Source organism: Bemisia tabaci, chromosome 4 (assembly GCF_918797505.1).
Source record: "Bemisia tabaci chromosome 4, PGI_BMITA_v3".
NCBI classification, from domain to species: Eukaryota; Metazoa; Arthropoda; class Insecta; order Hemiptera; family Aleyrodidae; genus Bemisia; species Bemisia tabaci.
In genome coordinates this window covers 32240861-32259036 of record NC_092796.1, presented here as the reverse complement: position 1 = coordinate 32259036, position 18176 = coordinate 32240861, and the positions used below count along the sequence as shown (strand labels likewise).

The window sequence follows — 18176 nt, the reverse complement described above, 5'->3', positions numbered from 1 at the left end:
CAGCGTCAGAGCCCTTCCCCTAACTCTCAATTTTTTTTTTTTTTTTTTTTGTTTTTTTTTTTTTTTTTGTGGGAGAGCAGAGAAAGTTTTGATTAGGTACACAGACTTTCCCTTTAATATTTTTGTCTCTCATTTTATTTAATGGGAATAGAGACTGCTGTAAAGCAGGTACTATATCATTGATGATGCAGTCGTACATGGCAAATGGATTATTCTTACGAATATTTTCCTTCAAAATCTGCAATCCTGCTTTTTTGCTTGGACTTATCAACAATCGCCTTTCTGAAAAGTTTGTTTCCATACATCATGATCCTCTGAGGTCACTTTTATTGCCAAAATCAATTGGGAAACTCCCTCAGAGCATAGATTGTTAAATTTGAACTTAGAAAAAACGTACCTAAACAAATTGTTATAATGTACTAGCGAGGTGATCCTTGGAGTTCTAGTGCAGTAAAGTTTAATATGTCATCAAATTTTGTTAAATTTTAAAAATCACTCATAGTGATACTCAACGCAAAGTAAGCTACCTTTGCAACTTATGAACTAAGCTTTAAAGAAAAATTTTTGTTGAAATTTACTAAAATAAAGCGATGAAAGACTTCTTAAAGGGAAAGGTGGCATTTTCAAGTGATGAAGAACAAAAAGAGTTCCTAACTCGGATATATTACTTTGCAGTTGTGTTTAAATGTTTTCTCTTTGAAACTGTCAGGATTTTTCACTGCTTTCAGCGGCGAATTCTAATAGAGAAGAATTAGTTCCAGTTCAGTTCATTTCCATGGCATTAGGTGTAGAGTTGTCATTAGATCTAACAATTCTGAGCATCAAAGATGACAGGATTAAAGGTTTCGAAGGCATTCTCTTATGATTACATTTTCGGTCTTCCGAACTTCACAGTATCATAACCGAATCACTATATGTTAGAGCCTTCATAAGAATGTCTAAAAGGGCTCTAAATATTCTTCAATAAGGAACTACTATATTGATGGCCGAAGTGCAAAACCACACATCTCTGTCTGCCAAGTTGCAGGCTCCCCATCATGATTTATTTTTCTTTGGAAAATAATCAACCTGCTTCCTAAAAACTTCCCTAATATTTTTCTCTGTTAGTAAAATAGTCTCTTAGTTTTTTGAGCCAATTGGTTGGCTCGGTTCTCTCTGAAAAATAAAGTGGGAGCAGAAATTTTGAACACCGCAACAGAGATACGTTGTTTAGCACTTTGGCCATCCCCATATACCTCAACAATGTATGTGCCAATAGTTTCCTTATGCAGATAAGTGCTTTAAATGGAAAAGCCAGAGATAGTGGTTTCTTGTTTCAAAATTTAAGACACTCTTCCATCGAGTCTCCTCAATTTGGCGTTTACCATCTCTTTCCCTACAGACAGTTACTAATTAATAAGAAAGATGGTTAAAGTTTTCCATTGAGATGGTCATTTCATCCGGCGAACTTTTGAATACCATTGGCACAATTAAGAGAAAAGGGAAACGCTGAAAAGAAAAAAAAGAGAGAAACACTAAAAATAACGGAGTTAAAATCGGATTTTATTAAAAAAGTAATTTGTTTTGTTCCTCATTCACACGAAGATAAGTTCCTTCACTAAACTCAGAAACCTTGTTTTTTCTTCTTCAAAATCGGAGGGCCGATGTATACATCATTTTTTCAATTATAAATTGCTATTTACTTTTGAGCCAAGGATAATCAGTGAAAATTCTCGGCAATACGGTACGATCAATTTCTTTCATAGAAACATAAAATAGACAAAGAAATGTTTGAAGACAGTAATTAAAACAGGGTTTCCAATTTTAGCCAACAAAAACTAGTTTAAGAAGAACAAATTTTCTAAAATAAAATACTATTGATTACATAACATTGATGGTTTCAAATCCCTCTGATTTTCCTGCACAAGGAAAAAAACCCACTTTCAAGTAAAATAAAAAAGATTAAATGCATGAAACAAACAATAAAGTTGAGAAAAAGACAAAACATAAGACCAATGTTTGGAGGAAAGTATCACAAAAGCGGATTTTGACGACCACAAACCATCACCTTCCGGCCAAAGTATCACGAGCGTCACTTTGCCAACTTTTCAGGAGACACAAAGGCGACCGCCTCAGACGGAGTTTCGGCTTGAAACTTGAAATACCACTCCAGCAAAACTTCCTGGCTTGAATTTTAATAAAGGTTCTTTTGAAAAACATTTCTTTCTTTGAAAATTGGCACTTGTGGTGCCCTGTTCTTGGGGCATTCTGAGAAATCATGGCGCTTGTGATACAGGTGCCCATAAAATTTAACAGAGATTTTTTCCATATTTATTCATTTTTAGTTTGAAAAAAAAAATTATTATATTCATAAGTAAATACATCTTATTAATTCAAAACCATCCATAACTAAATTTCGATACAAATAGCGCTTGTGATACTCCGGCCAGAAACTCGAAAAGTGACGAATTGCTCCAGGTCATTACAGGTGTAACTTATACTGAAACTTCAAAAACAATTCTAAAGATGAGTAATTACCCAACTTGGTGCGCCATGTGAGAATATGGCGCTTGTGATACAAAAGTTCATCAGCTTCTACGGAGTATTTTCCATATTTATTTATTTTTATTGTAAAAACGAATCTTAGGTTCGAAAAAACGAGATGCATTTACATACGAAAATAATTTAGATACAAGTCATTCCAAGGGTCGCTGTAACAAAAATTGCAAACAATCAGAAAGGTGGGCGGTTGCCGAACCTGGCGCTTGTGATACTTATCTCCCAAATAGCGCTTGTAAAACGAAAGTACGTTAACCTTGATCGATTTTTACTCGTATTTCTACATTTTTGTTTTAAAAAAAGTATTATTTTCAAATGTAAATGCATCTTGTAAAATCGAAACTATTCATAACTCAATTTCGGTAAAAATGCCGCTTGTGATACTTTGGCCAGAAGGTGACAAAACAACGATGGTATCAATTTTTACTGCAAAAATTATTCTTTTTTTGAATTTTAAAGCATGAAAATTCATGCGAGTATTTTGCACCTGCGTGCGAACGAACAAATTTAGTACTTCATATAAAAGAAAAATTTTAGCAGGAATGAATAACTGCCTGAAAGGACACAAAATCTATGACCGAGAGACGTTAAACAAGCTATTAGGTGAGGTTTCTGGTGCTCGGAAGTAACAATTTACCTTCGCAGCAAATACTACTGCAAAAATAATACTTTTTTTAAGCATTGAACCATTATGATTAAATCTTAAAATGATGATGATGACATCAAATGCACTCAACTAAAAAAGATAAAATAACATAAAAAAATTAGAGGTCAGTTCAACATAAATTATCACTATGTACAGGAATCTTTTCAAATGTTTAAGTAACTCTGATTAGCAAAAAAGACGATGACTGGCGATATCAAAATAAAATCATCAACTGAGGAGTTGTAAAACGTACAAGTCCCTAGGTATTTAATAATTTTACATAGACACTTCCTGCCGCACCACTACCAAACAGGGAGCTCAACTTGATCCAACTTTGTTGATAAGTTCATCACAGATTTTCATGAGCTCTTGGTTCTCTTTGGTTTTTTGTTCTAAGGTTATTTCTAACGACGATACTCTTAATTCCGCTTTCTTCAGGAGGGCACGCAATTTTGCTGACTCCGCTTCTTGGGATTTCGTTCGCACATCCAACTCTTGGTTAGCTCTGAAATAATGTAATAATAACATAATTAAATAAATGTTGAAAACAAGGAATAAGTTATTACAGGGTGTCTAAGAAAATTTTCTTTCCCTCCTCCCCAGACTTGTCAAATTTTCTGTCACCAGTAGATTTCACCCTTGGATCCTTTGGAACACGTAAGTTTCAGGGTCATAATGTTCTTTGTACTAGTGTAAGAAAAAAAGGGCTAGAAAGTAAATTTTTTGGCTTTTTCAGGCACAGTTTTGTAGGTAAAACTATTGCAGCATCAGTGACTACAAGGACCAGAGTAGTACTGGTGCTCTGTCATTAAAATTCCTTACATTTTCAGTACCTTTTCCTTGCTTTTTCCTTACTTTTCCAAAAATTCCTTTTCCCAAAATTCTTAATATTCCTTGCTTTTTCCTTGCCTTTTCTTTACAAACTCCTTATGTCCCACGCATTTTTGGTGAGGTTTTAGTAAGGCACCGTTTGAACAAAAAAGAGGAATTAGGCCGGTTTCCGAAAAACCATAACCATTGCATTACAGGGCTCTGGCATAATTCAGCAATCTTCTTGAGGTGAATTTTCCCCCGCAATTGTTAGAACATAAAGGAATAGATGGGTACACAGTTCATGATTTCCTGATTTGGACCGCATTAAGCAGAGAGGAACCAGGCCACAATAGTTATTGCCAAGTTTAACTGGACTATTTAATTTTGAAGAAGAGAACATTTGTGCGGATTCTTTCGAGCGGTTTAAGGAATTTATTTCGTACCATGCAGAAAATTCACTGGAATTTGCGCAAAGTTTTCGTGTAAAAAATTAAATTGCCCAGTTAAACTTGGCAATAACTGATGTGGGCTAGTTCCTTTCTGCTTAATGTGCTCCATTTACTTAGGGTGGCAAATCCCTTAATGATACCTGGGGATTAAAGCCACTTTCTTCTGGATTGCTTTGCAGGAGCTGAATTGAGATTTTCAGCTCTATGCTGATTTTTAACGCATGTTGGCTACAAAATTCCAACTTACTGTCTATGCAACTCGGGCGTCTACCGCAATCAGTTTGTGAAAACTAAATTTTCTCTGGAATTTAAATTAAACCCTTGATTATTTTTTGCGTTTATCAGTTCAGTTTTAGGCTTTGCTTGGGTGCAAAATGCCGCACTCAAAAACAAACTTTAGCTGTGCATGGAAAAAGGGACTAACTTCCAAAAACCAACAAATCTTGTTCGTTTTAATTCCGAGGTCATTAGTTAATTTTTCCTGCTTTAGTGGCCCTGTTCTTTCGTTAGTAGTCAAAATTTTAAAAGCTTCAGGGACGACTACTTGAAGTCCTTGAAGCTACATCGGAGGATAAGACGAGACAAAGCTCTTTATCTACAAAGCAATGTATAAATGGTTGATGTTTTGTTGATTAAACATAAAACTCAATAATCAGACTGTTTTAACCTACTCAGAGCACTCCATATGCTCCTCAAAATTCACCTGACATTAGATTCTAAGTTCTGGGATCAGATGCAATTGCATCATCCTCATGCCAAATTTATACTCAAATAATTTTACAGGCCAGGTTATTTGATCAAATTGAAAATGTAAATATAATAAATTTCCTTACTTTTCTAATTGGCTTTTGGCGTGCTGTTTCAACATTTCATACTTATTTTCTTGTTTCTTGATGGCAGCATCATACTCCTGAACACTGGCTTTGAGAACGTCTTCATTCTGTTTCAAACTTTCTATAACAGCTTTGCATCGCTCATATTTTCTGCAATAAGAACAGGGGAAATCATAAAAATTCTGAGACTTCAGCAGATTTTTAAACGATGTACATCCTTCCTAGTGCATGCCAAGAGAAGTGGCGAGTGAGCGTAAAACTGTCAAGCTCAGGAAACACGCAATATGATCCTTCACACCTTTTAGAATTTGCAAAATGGAATAGGAAAATTTGGTTGCCACTTGTACAGAACCGAAATTAAGATGCAAACTTAAACACATTTTAATGACACTTCCTTTTTTCAATCTTAATAGTTTACATATATGTTCATTATACATCATGCCATTAAATCGGTGAGAACACAAATACACCAACTCAGAAAAGTGATAATGTCCAATGAACAAAACAAGTTGCGCAGAGACTGAAAAAGTTGGTGCAGGAAAAATCGTTTTGGCCTCAAAGGACAAGTACTTAATGAAGTACTCAATAAGTGCTTAAACTTAATGTTTATTGCAACTGCGTTACGTTGTGTAAAAAATTGTTTCCTTACACTCCGTGACAATCAAACGAAATAGGGATATTCAGCACTGTCTTGAGACAGGTAAGACTCTATGCTAAATCAAATACAGCTCCTGTTGTCATGTTCTCCTAAGGATAATACCTTTTAACATACTGTAATCATACGCTAAAGAGTTTAGAATTAACTTACTGATGCACATCGTTGAACGCTATTTCTAAATTATTCAAATGCTGTGCAGCGGTGTCCCTCTCATTTTCCACTGCTTTCAATCTGCTGTCAAACCCTTCTTTATGACTGACCATTTGTGTGATTGTTTTCTCATATTCAACCACGATTGCACTGAAAAAAAAAGAAACACAAACTCGAACATGATTATCTTTTCCTGGAATTTTCAAACTCAAGACTTGAAGTACAAGGCATTACCAGCTTAACTTGCTGTGTAATTTGATGCACTTTTACAAAGGATCAACTTTGACATCTGCGATGAAGCATATAGGGAAGATTTCTGCAAAATTAGGCTCAAGGAAAATTCAAAAATTGATTCTATGGCAGCAATTCAGTGTAGAAGGATGAGAAAGGGGGGATTTGAGATATATGTTGATGAAGTTTGCTATCGTTGCTGCCACTCTATGAAAAAATTCAGTTCAGATAGTAAATTCAGAAAATTTTGATCTTTGAGACTTGGCTGAAAAAGAATGGGTTTGATGAAAGTACTTTTGAGATAAAGAATGGTAAAATAATAAGAATGAAAAAAATAAGATCATGACAAAGACTATTGTGCACATTCATTTACTGAGTGAGAAGATGTCAAGTCTCACCAACAGTATTCAATTTAACTTTGATCTCAAGGAAAATCACTTTCGTTACAGTTTGAAAGGACAGAAATTTACGATTTAAGACAACTTACTTCATCTGTTCTTTACTCCTTGTCATTCCTTGCATTTCTTTATTTTTTTCGCTAATTTCTTTCTCGAGTTTTGCTTCATTTTTTTCCAATTTCTTTATTTTTTCCTGAAAAAAAAAAAAAAAGAAATAAACATGGAATGTTGAAACCAAATCTAGAAACTTCTGACAAAATATTATCATTTCCTTCAAAATGCTGTCCTTAATGTTCTATTACTTTTTAAGAACGGTATATGTAACAATCCACCATTGGCAGATACTTTTCCTTAATTAAACCTATGTAAAATGTCCATATTTTATTTCACAGCCTGGCAAACTGGGACGATCCACAAGAAAAGAGAGCTTTTGATCTACCAAACTCTGAAATGAATTATTAATACCAGAGAGTAGAGAGTATGCATCAAACATTTTGAGACTAGATAAGTTATGTCAATCCACAGTAACAGCAATTTGAAGTTAGCAGTTCAAAAAACATCATTTCCAGAAAAAGCCACTTGAAATTCTCATCGAAAATTTAAAAATTATTCACTTGAACAGAGGTATTTTATTATTATTACATTATTACACGCAAGTGAGTAATCTTTAAATCATGTAATTTCTTGTGCGACCTCCACATGATAATTAACTTTCATTGTTATTCGTATTTAAAATTCTAGTCTATCATGGTGAAGGTGCCATATTGCCAGATTAGAGTGCAATTCTACCAGGATTTTCGAAGTTCCTTCATTTTCTGATTCTCTGACTTTCCTTGACATTCAAGCAACACTCCCACTTATATTTATTTGTGTTTTTCCTGAAGGCAAATACACTTTTGTTCCTATTTTAAGTACACTGACTTTTACTAGACTATGAACAAAATCTCCACTTTTACAGGTTAAAGTTAAGATGAAAGACACTTAAAGATTGTTGGCTCTTTCTAGAATGGCACCGGCTGAGATTGCCATGCTGACACTTCTCATGAAATTCTCTAACTTTCCAGGTTTTCTGGGCCCATGAAAAAAAGAGGGAAGTTCTTAAACTCCTCCGATATTGATTTGCAGTCGCCCGCCCCTGAGATTATCAACAATTGGACGATCAGACCGCTCCAAACTTGCAGAGAGAAGTCACAATTTCACTAGGGCTAATGCACACATTCTAATGGGATATCTTGCGAAATATTTTATATCTTACAAAAATACTCAAAATTTCGAACATTGGTTTATATAGTACATACGAGAACTTCAGTTTAAGGTGTAAGTTTGAATCTAAAATCTGAAAAATATTAAACATCTAATATTCAAGATTTTCAAATATTTACCCTGACTTGTCCCAAACCAATTGTACTGTTGGCATGGCAAATCTGATTAGATCTGAGAGAAAACGCAAGTCGGCTGAATTTCTAACTAGTTGGCAATATATCTCATCAAGAAACCTCTGAATTGTAAAAATATCATAATTGAAAACTATCCATTAGAAATATTTTTAAAATGTTAATAGATTTTAGCAAGCACTTATTGGATAAATTAAAGTTCCAAAGTTTCTGTTCAATTTTTTTTAAAACAAGCTTACTTTGTATTCCTTTTCTTGTTGAACTAAAAGTTCACGCAGTTTAGCCAAATCCGCTTCTAACGCTGAGGAATCAACTCCGGGTACACTTGGCGAGGCTTCCTGCAAATAGAAAAGTAAAAGAGTTCATTAGATACTTCCCAATAAGGCAGCAAGAAACAGGAATTGCACAGCAAAATGGGTGAATCATTCCATACAAAGATTGTAATGTAGTGTTTGAATCCAAGACAAACCAGTATTTTAGCTGAGTTTGCTACTGTGCCAATATTTATTTACCTTCAAGGAGAAATAGTAGTGGTTTAAATGATTTAATATAAGAAGAAAAATAATTATATTGAAAAAATCCTCAGCTTTGAAATTAGATGTGATAATACAACTTACTATCAGTTTCCCAACAGCCTCTAGAGCTGGATTTTTCAGGGGCGTCCTGACTGGACTCAGACTTTTCTTCGATTGGGATTTTTGAATTTCTTCACCACTGAAATGAGACATAAAATGATTAGAAGCTACAATGCAGAAACAAGCCTTTGAAATTAGATAAAGATCAACATTATTTGGACACTTCTACGGCAGTAAGTGTTGGTATTAGGCTCGATAGGGTGCACAAATATAAAAGTGAGTGCGATCATGAAATACCCACCACAAACTACAATCAGATGGGTTTTTTCTGTTTATCCTCCCCCGATGTAGACAGTCCAACAACAATAGACGCGATGCCTCAAACTCTGGTACTCATTGGCAAAAAGAGAGGCAAGGGAAGTTTCTTGTCTCCTCTGATTCGGATCTCCAATCGCCCACCCCTGTGATTATTTATGGTTGGGCAATTAGACTGCTCTCAACCCGCTAAATACATCACTATCTCACTATCACATACGCATGCATTCTAACGAAATATCTCACAAGACATTCAAATTACCTACATTAGGTCAAATAGGTTCAAAAATTCTAGGTTTCATGGCTCGAGTTAGAATCCAGAGACCAGAAAAAATATCCTAACTCAAATATTTGCCCAGCCCTAAATAATTCAAAGGAGGGGTATCAATTGAGGACGTTTTTGAGCTACCCTAAATTTCCTTATGAATACAATTCTTTGCTCATTGAAGGCCTATATTTAACAGAATGCATAGTGATTTGGTCATTTTTAGTCTCTTTTTGGGCCAAATGATGGTCTAAATATGGGTGTTAGGGCAAATTTTGACGAAAAATGTAGGTTGTACAGCTTTGCCGCCGAATGCCGAAAAACCAGCATTTTTCGTTATAATCGGCCCTCTGACTCAATTTCAGGCCAGTGTGAGACTCAAAAAGAGACCAAAAATTACCAGATCATGATACATTCTCTAAAAAACAGATCTTCAATAAGCAAATAATCATATAGTTCAGGAAATGCAAGGTGGGCCTTAAGACGGCTCTCATCGATAACCCTCCTTTTGTTTAAAATGTTTTAAAACAAATTATTGACGAACTTGCGATGTATCATTCCTTTAGCGGCAGATGCGTTTTGAGCCAAGTGCGGAGCTCGAAACGCATCTGCCGCCAGACAAGAAATATGTCGCAAGTGAGTCAATAATTGTTTTAAAGCATTTTAAGTACAAGACTTGTGCGGAAAAAGCTTCCTCCTTTTGCTGTTTAAGCTTAAACAGTCAATTCTTTAAAAATTAATTCATGAATTCAAAAAGAGACTTGATTTCGAAAATGTGGTCGTTTCAACTCCCTTCGATCACAAGGCCGATTAGGGCATGCAGTTGGTGAGTATTAAAATATTGAAGAGTAGAGCCAGAGAGTCTGTTAACTTTCACAGCAAAATTTTTTGACTTCTCAAGATTTGCCTGAGGGGGGGGGGGAGAAAAATGTAATATAATTCCCTGACTGATATATTTTGTGAAAGTTTCACTGCGTACCCTCATGATAGATTCGTGTATTCAAACTTACCAATTATTATCGGCCATTTTTAAAGATGCGGTTAAATGTCTCTCTATTTGAGTTGGAGATTGAGCGTTGACTAATGGATCAAATCGTACAAACAAGGACTTCTTGTACAAATTAGAACTGATGTTATTGTTACCCCTCTGTACAAGAAAATCAAATGATGCAGGATCACAGAAAACTGGAAAAAGAAAATGGACCATGAAACAAGGGCAATCGAATCAGATAAATTTTAAAGGTTTTAGAAATCTTCATTGGACTTTCCAAAAATTAGCATTAAGGTACGAACAAAAACACAGCAATCAAAGTTCTCGGGAGTCATGAGTATCAAATTACATCTTCGCCAAAATATACTATTTTATAACCAGGGGTGCACATTTTACTATGCTTCCACAATTTCACGCGATAATTTATCGCGTGATCAAGTATATTGTGCACCCCTGTATTTTACTTACAAAAGTGCAAATATCTTCAACAGCTTGTGAGGAAAGAAGCAGATTTTGGACTTTGTCAATGCACTAATTGTGATTTTAGAGCCATTTTCCATATAATAAAACCCTTGTTTTTCCTCTAGCCAAGGCCTGCTGTAGATTCGATTTTACAATAGAAATTGCAGGTTTTGATGGTTAAACGAAAATTGTATACTTCATTGATCATGGTGTCCATTGAAATTTAATAGGTTACTCTTTCAGCTTTGATGAAATTTTTGCTTCAGACTACCTAAATATGATGCCAATAAAGCAGCTTTCAGCAAAAAAGAACAGACTTCCAAGAACAACAGAGGAACTGTTCGTGGAAAGGGACTCACCAGTAGTGCTTGTGAGGAAAAGTTTGAATAACAAATATTAATTTAAATGAATCATGAACTTTTTTTTCTAATTTAGATCAAAATAATAGAATTTTGTTGCGTTGTGAACTTACTTTCTTCTGCTGCTGTGGCTGGACCAGCTTCACTGTTCCAGCTTGCACTGAATTCGTCTGGTTCCGCTAACGTATCTAAGAATGTCTCCTGTTTCTCCGAATCCAAAGAAAGTCGATCACTTTCAGCTGACTTTTTTTTGGACGCTTTGAACAATTCTAGGGATCGAACCGTCTCAGGGTCTAAATCAAGGGATTGTTCGAACAGTCCGGCTTTTGCGCTTCCTGAGTTTTCAGTAGGCTGAACTGTTTCAGTTTTCGGTTGACTGATACTTGTTTGCTGCGCCCCTGACTGAGCTAAATCTTTCTGTGCATCATTGATTTTTTCTGATTTTGAAGGACTAGTTTGCTTAACTGGGCATGAGCACAATTCTTGCAGTTTATTGATTACTTCTGCGTGAGAGGAATCTTCTACCTTTTCACGGCCAAGTTTTTTGTCATCACTAGTAAGTTCTGTGCTGTTTCGCTCAGAGGATTGCTTCAGTTGGTCGATATGTACTTCAAACTGGGTACCTTTTTCAGGTGGAGAAACTCGGCATGATTCTGGTGGGCTTGTGTACTTTTCAGGTTTCTTATCTCTATCTTCACCTTCCTTTTCAGCAACCTGTTCTGAATTATTCAGAGGGCACTTTTCGGCCTGTTCAAGGGCAGTAATTCTTTGTTTAGGAGGGCTATTACCATTTCCTAGTTCTGAGAATTTCTCATCTCTTACTTTGGGTGATTCTTTGGGAGCAATAGTCTCCTCAGGCTGTTGCGTTACTTGCTCGGACTCTCTTACTTGTTTTGAATCACCAGTTGAGTCTCTGGCTGAAGTGTTATGCTCTTCTGATGAGCGACTACGATTTTCTGGATTTATGTATTGAGCTGGTTTGACAGAATGCGTAGCTGCTTGCTCTGATTCCACTGAAAGCCCTGATGAACTGACACAATTTTCTGACTGAGTATTTTCGACGTGGAGTTTTGGAGACGGTTCAAATTGGCTTGTTGGTTCCTCTTGCAACAAGGACGGTGAAACAATTTCTTCTCCAGGGGAATTTTCCGGCACGTTAAGCTTAGAAATATCCTTGCTGCGGTTTAGGTCACATGTATCTAATTCTTTCTGAACTTTGTAACTTCCTTCAGAGAGATCTGAGCTTATAGCATCATCTACTTGATTTTCTGTATCGGTAGATGACTTGGCAGAGAGGTATTTGTTACCAGATGTTGACTCTTCCTTTTCCACAGAGGGTACTTCAGAATTGGTGTAGAAAGTGTCTTCTCCCTCCGAACATGGAGTTTTCAAGCCGTTGCTAATCTCTATGCCTGACACACTCAGACTACTCTCAGACTCATCAAAGTTTTGAGCAGACTTGTACGAGGAGTTACCACTTTCAGATCCGGTGAAAAATGTATTGGCAGAGCTGAATGGATTTTTTTTCGGAGGACACGGAGTGCCTAAGTGCAAATTGTTCAGCTGATCCGCGAGACACGTAAGATTCAAGTTCCTATTTGGATTGGAGAAACTAGAATCCTCTTCCTCATACTCATACGTGGTATCTGAAAAAAAAAGAGAAAAAACTAATATGAGAAAACAAACTTTTACAAAAACATGGAATTTCCTTGGATCTGAAACACTGATTTTCAGATGCTGCTCTGATAGTTGTACACATTTCTGCCGATGACAACAGAAAAGCCATAAATCTTTTCAAGGTTCCCTGATTATTCCTTTATTACAAAAACAAGATAAGCCGACGTCATTCATCGTTTAAATGATCAGAATGACTAACATTCATTCATATGAATTTATACCACTCATTGACGAATTTTCTGAAGAGTGGAATTGCTTTTTGACGAGAGGATGATTATAAAAGAATTCTGAATGCACTCATTTGAATAAATTTGATATTGCGTCTTGAGGTGGTTTCAGAAAAAGTGAGGTAAAATTTTGAACAGTTCAAGTTTTTGAAATAAAAAAAGAGAAAGGAGCAAGAATGAAGAGTTAAAGGAACTTACTAAGACTATGATTCAGTACGGTAGGTCCTCCTGGCCTCAAGTTCTCTCCAATAGAAACTCTGAAAATGCAATATGCAAAAAAAATTAGGGATAAAAATTGCAAGCAAATGTAGAAAAAAAGTTTAAAGATTAGCTGGTGCATCGATCAGTTTAGAAAAGTTGAGGAAAAGTACGCTATAGATCATGTACTGAAATCATTACTTTTCTCTATAGTTCATTTCATAACAGAGTTCATAGCATTTTCAATAGCAGAAAATGCAAGAGCCTTTGCTTATGCACAACTAGAGGAAGTTCATGAGTTTAAGACAAATATATATATTTTCCCCCTTTTCAAAAACTAAAAATGGAAAAGTATAGAAAAATGAACAGATTTTTTGAATTTTGTGACTCTAAGATTTAAATTTGAAATATTTTTAGTCGATTTAGAACAACTGTTCGTGTAAATAATGGTAAATACAAAATATAAAAATTTTGGAAGTCAATGGCCAAAGCGGGAATTGGGAAACATTACTTGAGAACATTAAAATTCTTTTAAAGATCATCTGTGAATTTTCTTCATTTACTGAGAAATATTACTTGATAGTAAATGGGACAATTTATTTGTTATTCTTTGAAAAAACTTGAGCCTGATAGGAGATTTTATTTAAACAATGCAGTGAGGATGCATATTTTATTTACTTCAGCCATCCATGTAGCTTATCAAAAATAACATGACAGATAGATTCCTTGATCTAAACTGGGCCTTCCTACCTGACGGTGGAAAGATATTACTGCTAAAAATAATGAAAAGTTTGTCTGAAAATGGAGAACTTGATAATGTACTTACCCTGAAATTAAATGATCTGCACTAATGCCGGACGTTGAACCCTGGAACAAAAAGTCAACAGTTATTAGGATGTATGATGATTAGTTCCTAAAAATTAAAGACATACAAAATTATTTATTTGACGAAAACGCTACTGAACTATTACTCTCCGTACTCCACGAATAAGTTTTCTGAAAAACTGAACAATAACTAAAGGATTGCATCCAGTCCTTCTTTGGCTATTTTCAACAACATTCTGAGACAGAAGTTTAAGTGGGGATACAAGCAAAAACATTTCATTTGTAACACCTCAACAACAGAAGTGTTCTCTGGACATGGCTGCTTTTAAAAAAATTCCAAGGAATTCAGTCATTAATTTCATTTCCAGCCAGCCATAATTCAGCTGAACAGCCTATGGTAGCCAGATATTCTGAATACTTTATCAAGCTTACAATATAACAATGGGAAAGGATTTCAAAGATAGATTTATGAGGTGCGCAATAAACAATGGGATATACATGTGCTACTAAGTCACACATAGGCGATTTCAATCACCAATGAAATAATTGTAGTTTGAAATGATAAACACTCTTGGATTCTTCAATTGTACTCAAAACAACAAGATCCCATGGCAGTTGTAAATCAACAAAATCACTTTAACAATCATTATCAAGTAAAATGATGAATGATTTATATCAAAGGAAATGCAAAAGACAGGATTTTATAAAAAAAAAAGCTTGTAAGTACTTACTGAATGAACCGTGCTTTGCAAAAGATCATCTTAAAAGAAGATCTGAGCCAAGATATCTACTTAAAACAATGACTCAATGATCTCTAAGACTAAGACTGATAGAGCTGAATAACATTATTCACTAAATTTAGGACATGATATTGACATGAATGTTAGGACTTAGGAGTAAACTTGTTTACCTTTGGCTGTCTCTAATAGGGAAACCATAAATGAACAGCTTAGTAATCACCGAGGACCATATGTCCAAATAGGAATGATAACAATCACCGATAACATCAGTTGATGCAAAATTTGGCAGAGGGACAAAACGTCGAAGAAATGCACGGTTAACAACCATCAGATGATGCGTAATACTGCAAATTTTCACCATAGACAGAAGAATTTTGAAAGGATTTGGAATCCAAGGTGGCAGAATTTGCAAGGTGGGTGTTATTTTCTTCATTTCCCCTCTCATCCCCGTCACCTTCTTGCATCGATGAATCACCCCACCGTGCCCCACCCGTTTTATCGGTCCATACCCGTTTGTTCCTATGTTGCATTGGAGGAACACTCACGAGGAACGAACCAGCGTTCCTGGCGTTGGAAAAGGCGGTAAATTCAAAATGCAAAAGGTTTCCGCCAGAAATGATTTCTGATATTTTTTCCCCTTTTTTCATAAGAGGCGTTTGACTTCTTATTAGTATGCTGATGGCTAGGGCTTATCGGATTTTGTTGGGCAAAAGGAATCGAGTCACTTTATGGGAAAAACTTTGTCCCAGGCATGATTCATTGGAAAATTTTTCCTGCCAGAAATTCAAAGTAGATAAGAAACATTCTAAATATGGAAAAGGTTTCATGTTTAACACTGACACTGAGTCTAAAGGAGGAATAAAACCTCAGACATTATTCCCTCAGTGTTGGAATAAACAAAAGTCCAGTAGAAACTTGAATGAACCGTTTATTCACCATTCTTACTATAAACGGGAAACTGGTGAGGAGAGTGAGGAGGAGAAAGGTCCTAGTCCTAGACCAGAGCTTACAAACAGATAAGGGTAGGGAGATTACATTCTGAAGCTGAGCATATCTTATCTTGTGGAAAGGTAAGGATGAACAAACACTCAGTTCCACCCTAATACTGCTTGCTTTCTTTTTGCTGAACTTCCTCTGACTAACTATAAGGAAGGGCTGAAATGGTTACGAATGACAAGGAGGTACTGGTGCCTTTGCATCAAAGATCATAACGATCGCAACTTGATGTGGTTTAGTTTCCTTCTCCTACACTCAACTACATTATGGTACGGAAAGAAGAAAAAGAGGGGAGAGGTACTGTTAAAAACTTTGATAAAACAGTGCGGGTGCAACTGTGAACACAGTCAGGTTTAAGGGGGATTATTGGGAGCTAGACCTCCAGGAGGCAAGTTATGGAGACTAGATAGAGGATTTCAAGAAAGACAATATCTCCCTCCCTGTAAAAGTTTACTTTTGTCAATGAACAAAACTGAAGAAAAAAAAGACAGAGAAAAAAATCATTTTTAAGAAATTTGGGGGCAGTAAATTCTTAACATCCCTGTGTTGCAAAGTCAAAAATCTACCCCTAATTACCTACACTTCATTGCAGATGAGAGTGAAATACAAGATTCGGTGGCTCAATTTTAGTTTCTCATAAAAAATTAAACCTGCGTATCTCCTGATGGCACTCAACGAGTCACCTATCAATGAAATTCCAACCTATAGTTACACTGCAGCGACAGTACAAACAGACAACAAGAAGTTCTGTAGAGCCTTTCCTTGATGAGGTAAGCGCATTCTTACAGGTTTGTCCATGGTTGCTCTAATCGGGATCTGTGCCTGATTGTTGAAATTCTGTGTTGTCCCGTTAACAAGACAAGTTAAGGTGAAACGGAGCTAGATGATTGGTCATCTACATGGTTGGGGTGAACAAAGAGGGTGGCTCATGGGGTCGAGTGATAGACTGGCTAAAGACATCTCCTTGCTGGCCAATAACCGGTGAATTACTCACCACATTGGCGACCGATCACGGAAATCCGTTTTACTGTCTTGTTTACCAGACAAACACACAATTTCAGGCTGCTTATAGATTCAGCCCAGGAAATGAAGCACAGATAAAATGAGAAAACCAAATGACAGAAGTTGCCTGAAGAATCAACTTAAGAACTTGCTTCTCAAATTCACATCATGCAACATTATATGAAGTACAATTTGTGCAAAGTACGATGTGTTCAATCCAAAAACATTGCCCAATTTGAGCCAGCCATGCTCCTGAAAGAAGCACTGGATGCATGTTGCCTATGCTAGATGAGATAAGATAACAACTTTCTTGTCAATAGGTAATTTAGATTACTTACTGACAGTAAAAGTGGGGAACACCTTCATTGATCCTTAAATAATACGAAGGTAAGCAAGCATCCATACGGAGAAATTACAGAAGAAAACTTATGAAAAACAATCAAACATTGCGAAGTTGCTGAGCCTACAAACAAACGCCAAAAGTACAGTACAACCTACGTTGTTAGGCCAGATAAATGACTAGAGCCTTGAAAACCAGTTAACATTATGGTCAATCTTGATGGAAGGATTTGAACACCACCATCAGTAAATAGAAAAAATAAAAGGGTAACAAATCTTCCACATTGCAAGAGTTTTCTTTCGGAAGTTTCAGATCAACCTACGTGCCTATCTCATCTCATGGGGGGACAAAGAGTATTGAGCAGAACATTCAGAGGTAACTTAATTTAATTTGGAGCGATGATCCAATTAGTACGAGGAGAAACTGGGACAAATATTCTTGAACCTGATACAATTCAACAACTGATTTTCAGGAGGGCGTGGAGAGCAAATACATAATCAAAATTAAAAGGCACAACAATTCAGAAAACCTTCTGCACCTGAAATAAGTGACCAAGAGCACATGAATGGTTGAAACCTGCACCAAAGATTTCTAGATAAAATGGGTATAGAACTTCAGAAGCTCATGGCTAGAGATATTTAGTCATGGCGAAAGGACTTACCATTGTTTTTATTTCCACAGATATTTAGGAACAAGTAAATTAAAAGTAAAACAACGACATTGAAGTATTATTAAACCGTTACGAAACAAAACTCACAGCGCAGCTGCAGCACATTGCCGAAAAACTTTTGAAATTGTAGTTCGCGGAGACGACGTGCACGTGAGACAGCGCTGTATGCGTTGATTCTATCGAATGTTGCCACATTTACCCCATTGTGCCGCGAAATTTAAATTTGCGCACTTGTTCAGAAGTACCGATCGAAAATGGTATATAAAATTTTCGTAAAAACTAAAAATTCAACATTCGCCTTTTCAGGCTTTTCTCTACTGGTAAAAGTTTCGAAATACCTGACTTTCCCTAACCTTCAAACAAAACTTCCACTGAGAATTTTCCCCTATATTTTCACGGACTTCTGCTAAACCCAGCTTGTGGA

At 36.0% G+C, this 18176-nt stretch overlaps 1 protein-coding gene and 1 long non-coding RNA gene across 3 annotated transcripts; one reads left to right on the top strand and one right to left on the bottom strand.

Annotated features, from left to right (window-relative positions):
* Window positions 1-1521: 1521 nt before the first annotated feature.
* Window positions 1522-17903, bottom strand: LOC109035534 (uncharacterized). Of its 2 annotated transcripts, XM_072299702.1 has the most exons (12): window positions 17744-17903; window positions 14006-14046; window positions 13180-13238; window positions 11191-12723; window positions 10276-10450; window positions 8728-8824; window positions 8350-8448; window positions 6806-6909; window positions 6088-6237; window positions 5390-5429; window positions 5280-5359; window positions 1522-3689 (listed from the first exon to the last, which is right to left on the bottom strand). In XM_072299702.1, the coding sequence occupies exons 1-12, from the start codon at window positions 17744-17746 to the stop codon at window positions 3503-3505; spliced, it is 2568 nt and encodes an 855-aa protein (XP_072155803.1). In that variant the 5' UTR covers window positions 17747-17903; the 3' UTR covers window positions 1522-3502. The 2 variants fall into 2 exon arrangements, with proteins under 2 accessions (XP_072155803.1, XP_072155802.1); XM_072299701.1 differs by having other exon boundaries at window positions 5280-5429; window positions 17744-17902.
* Window positions 14916-17729, top strand: LOC140224492 (uncharacterized). Its single transcript, XR_011899759.1, has 3 exons — window positions 14916-15157; window positions 16333-16510; window positions 17389-17729. It is a non-coding gene; the product is annotated as an uncharacterized lncRNA (long non-coding RNA).
* Window positions 17904-18176: the final 273 nt, after the last annotated feature.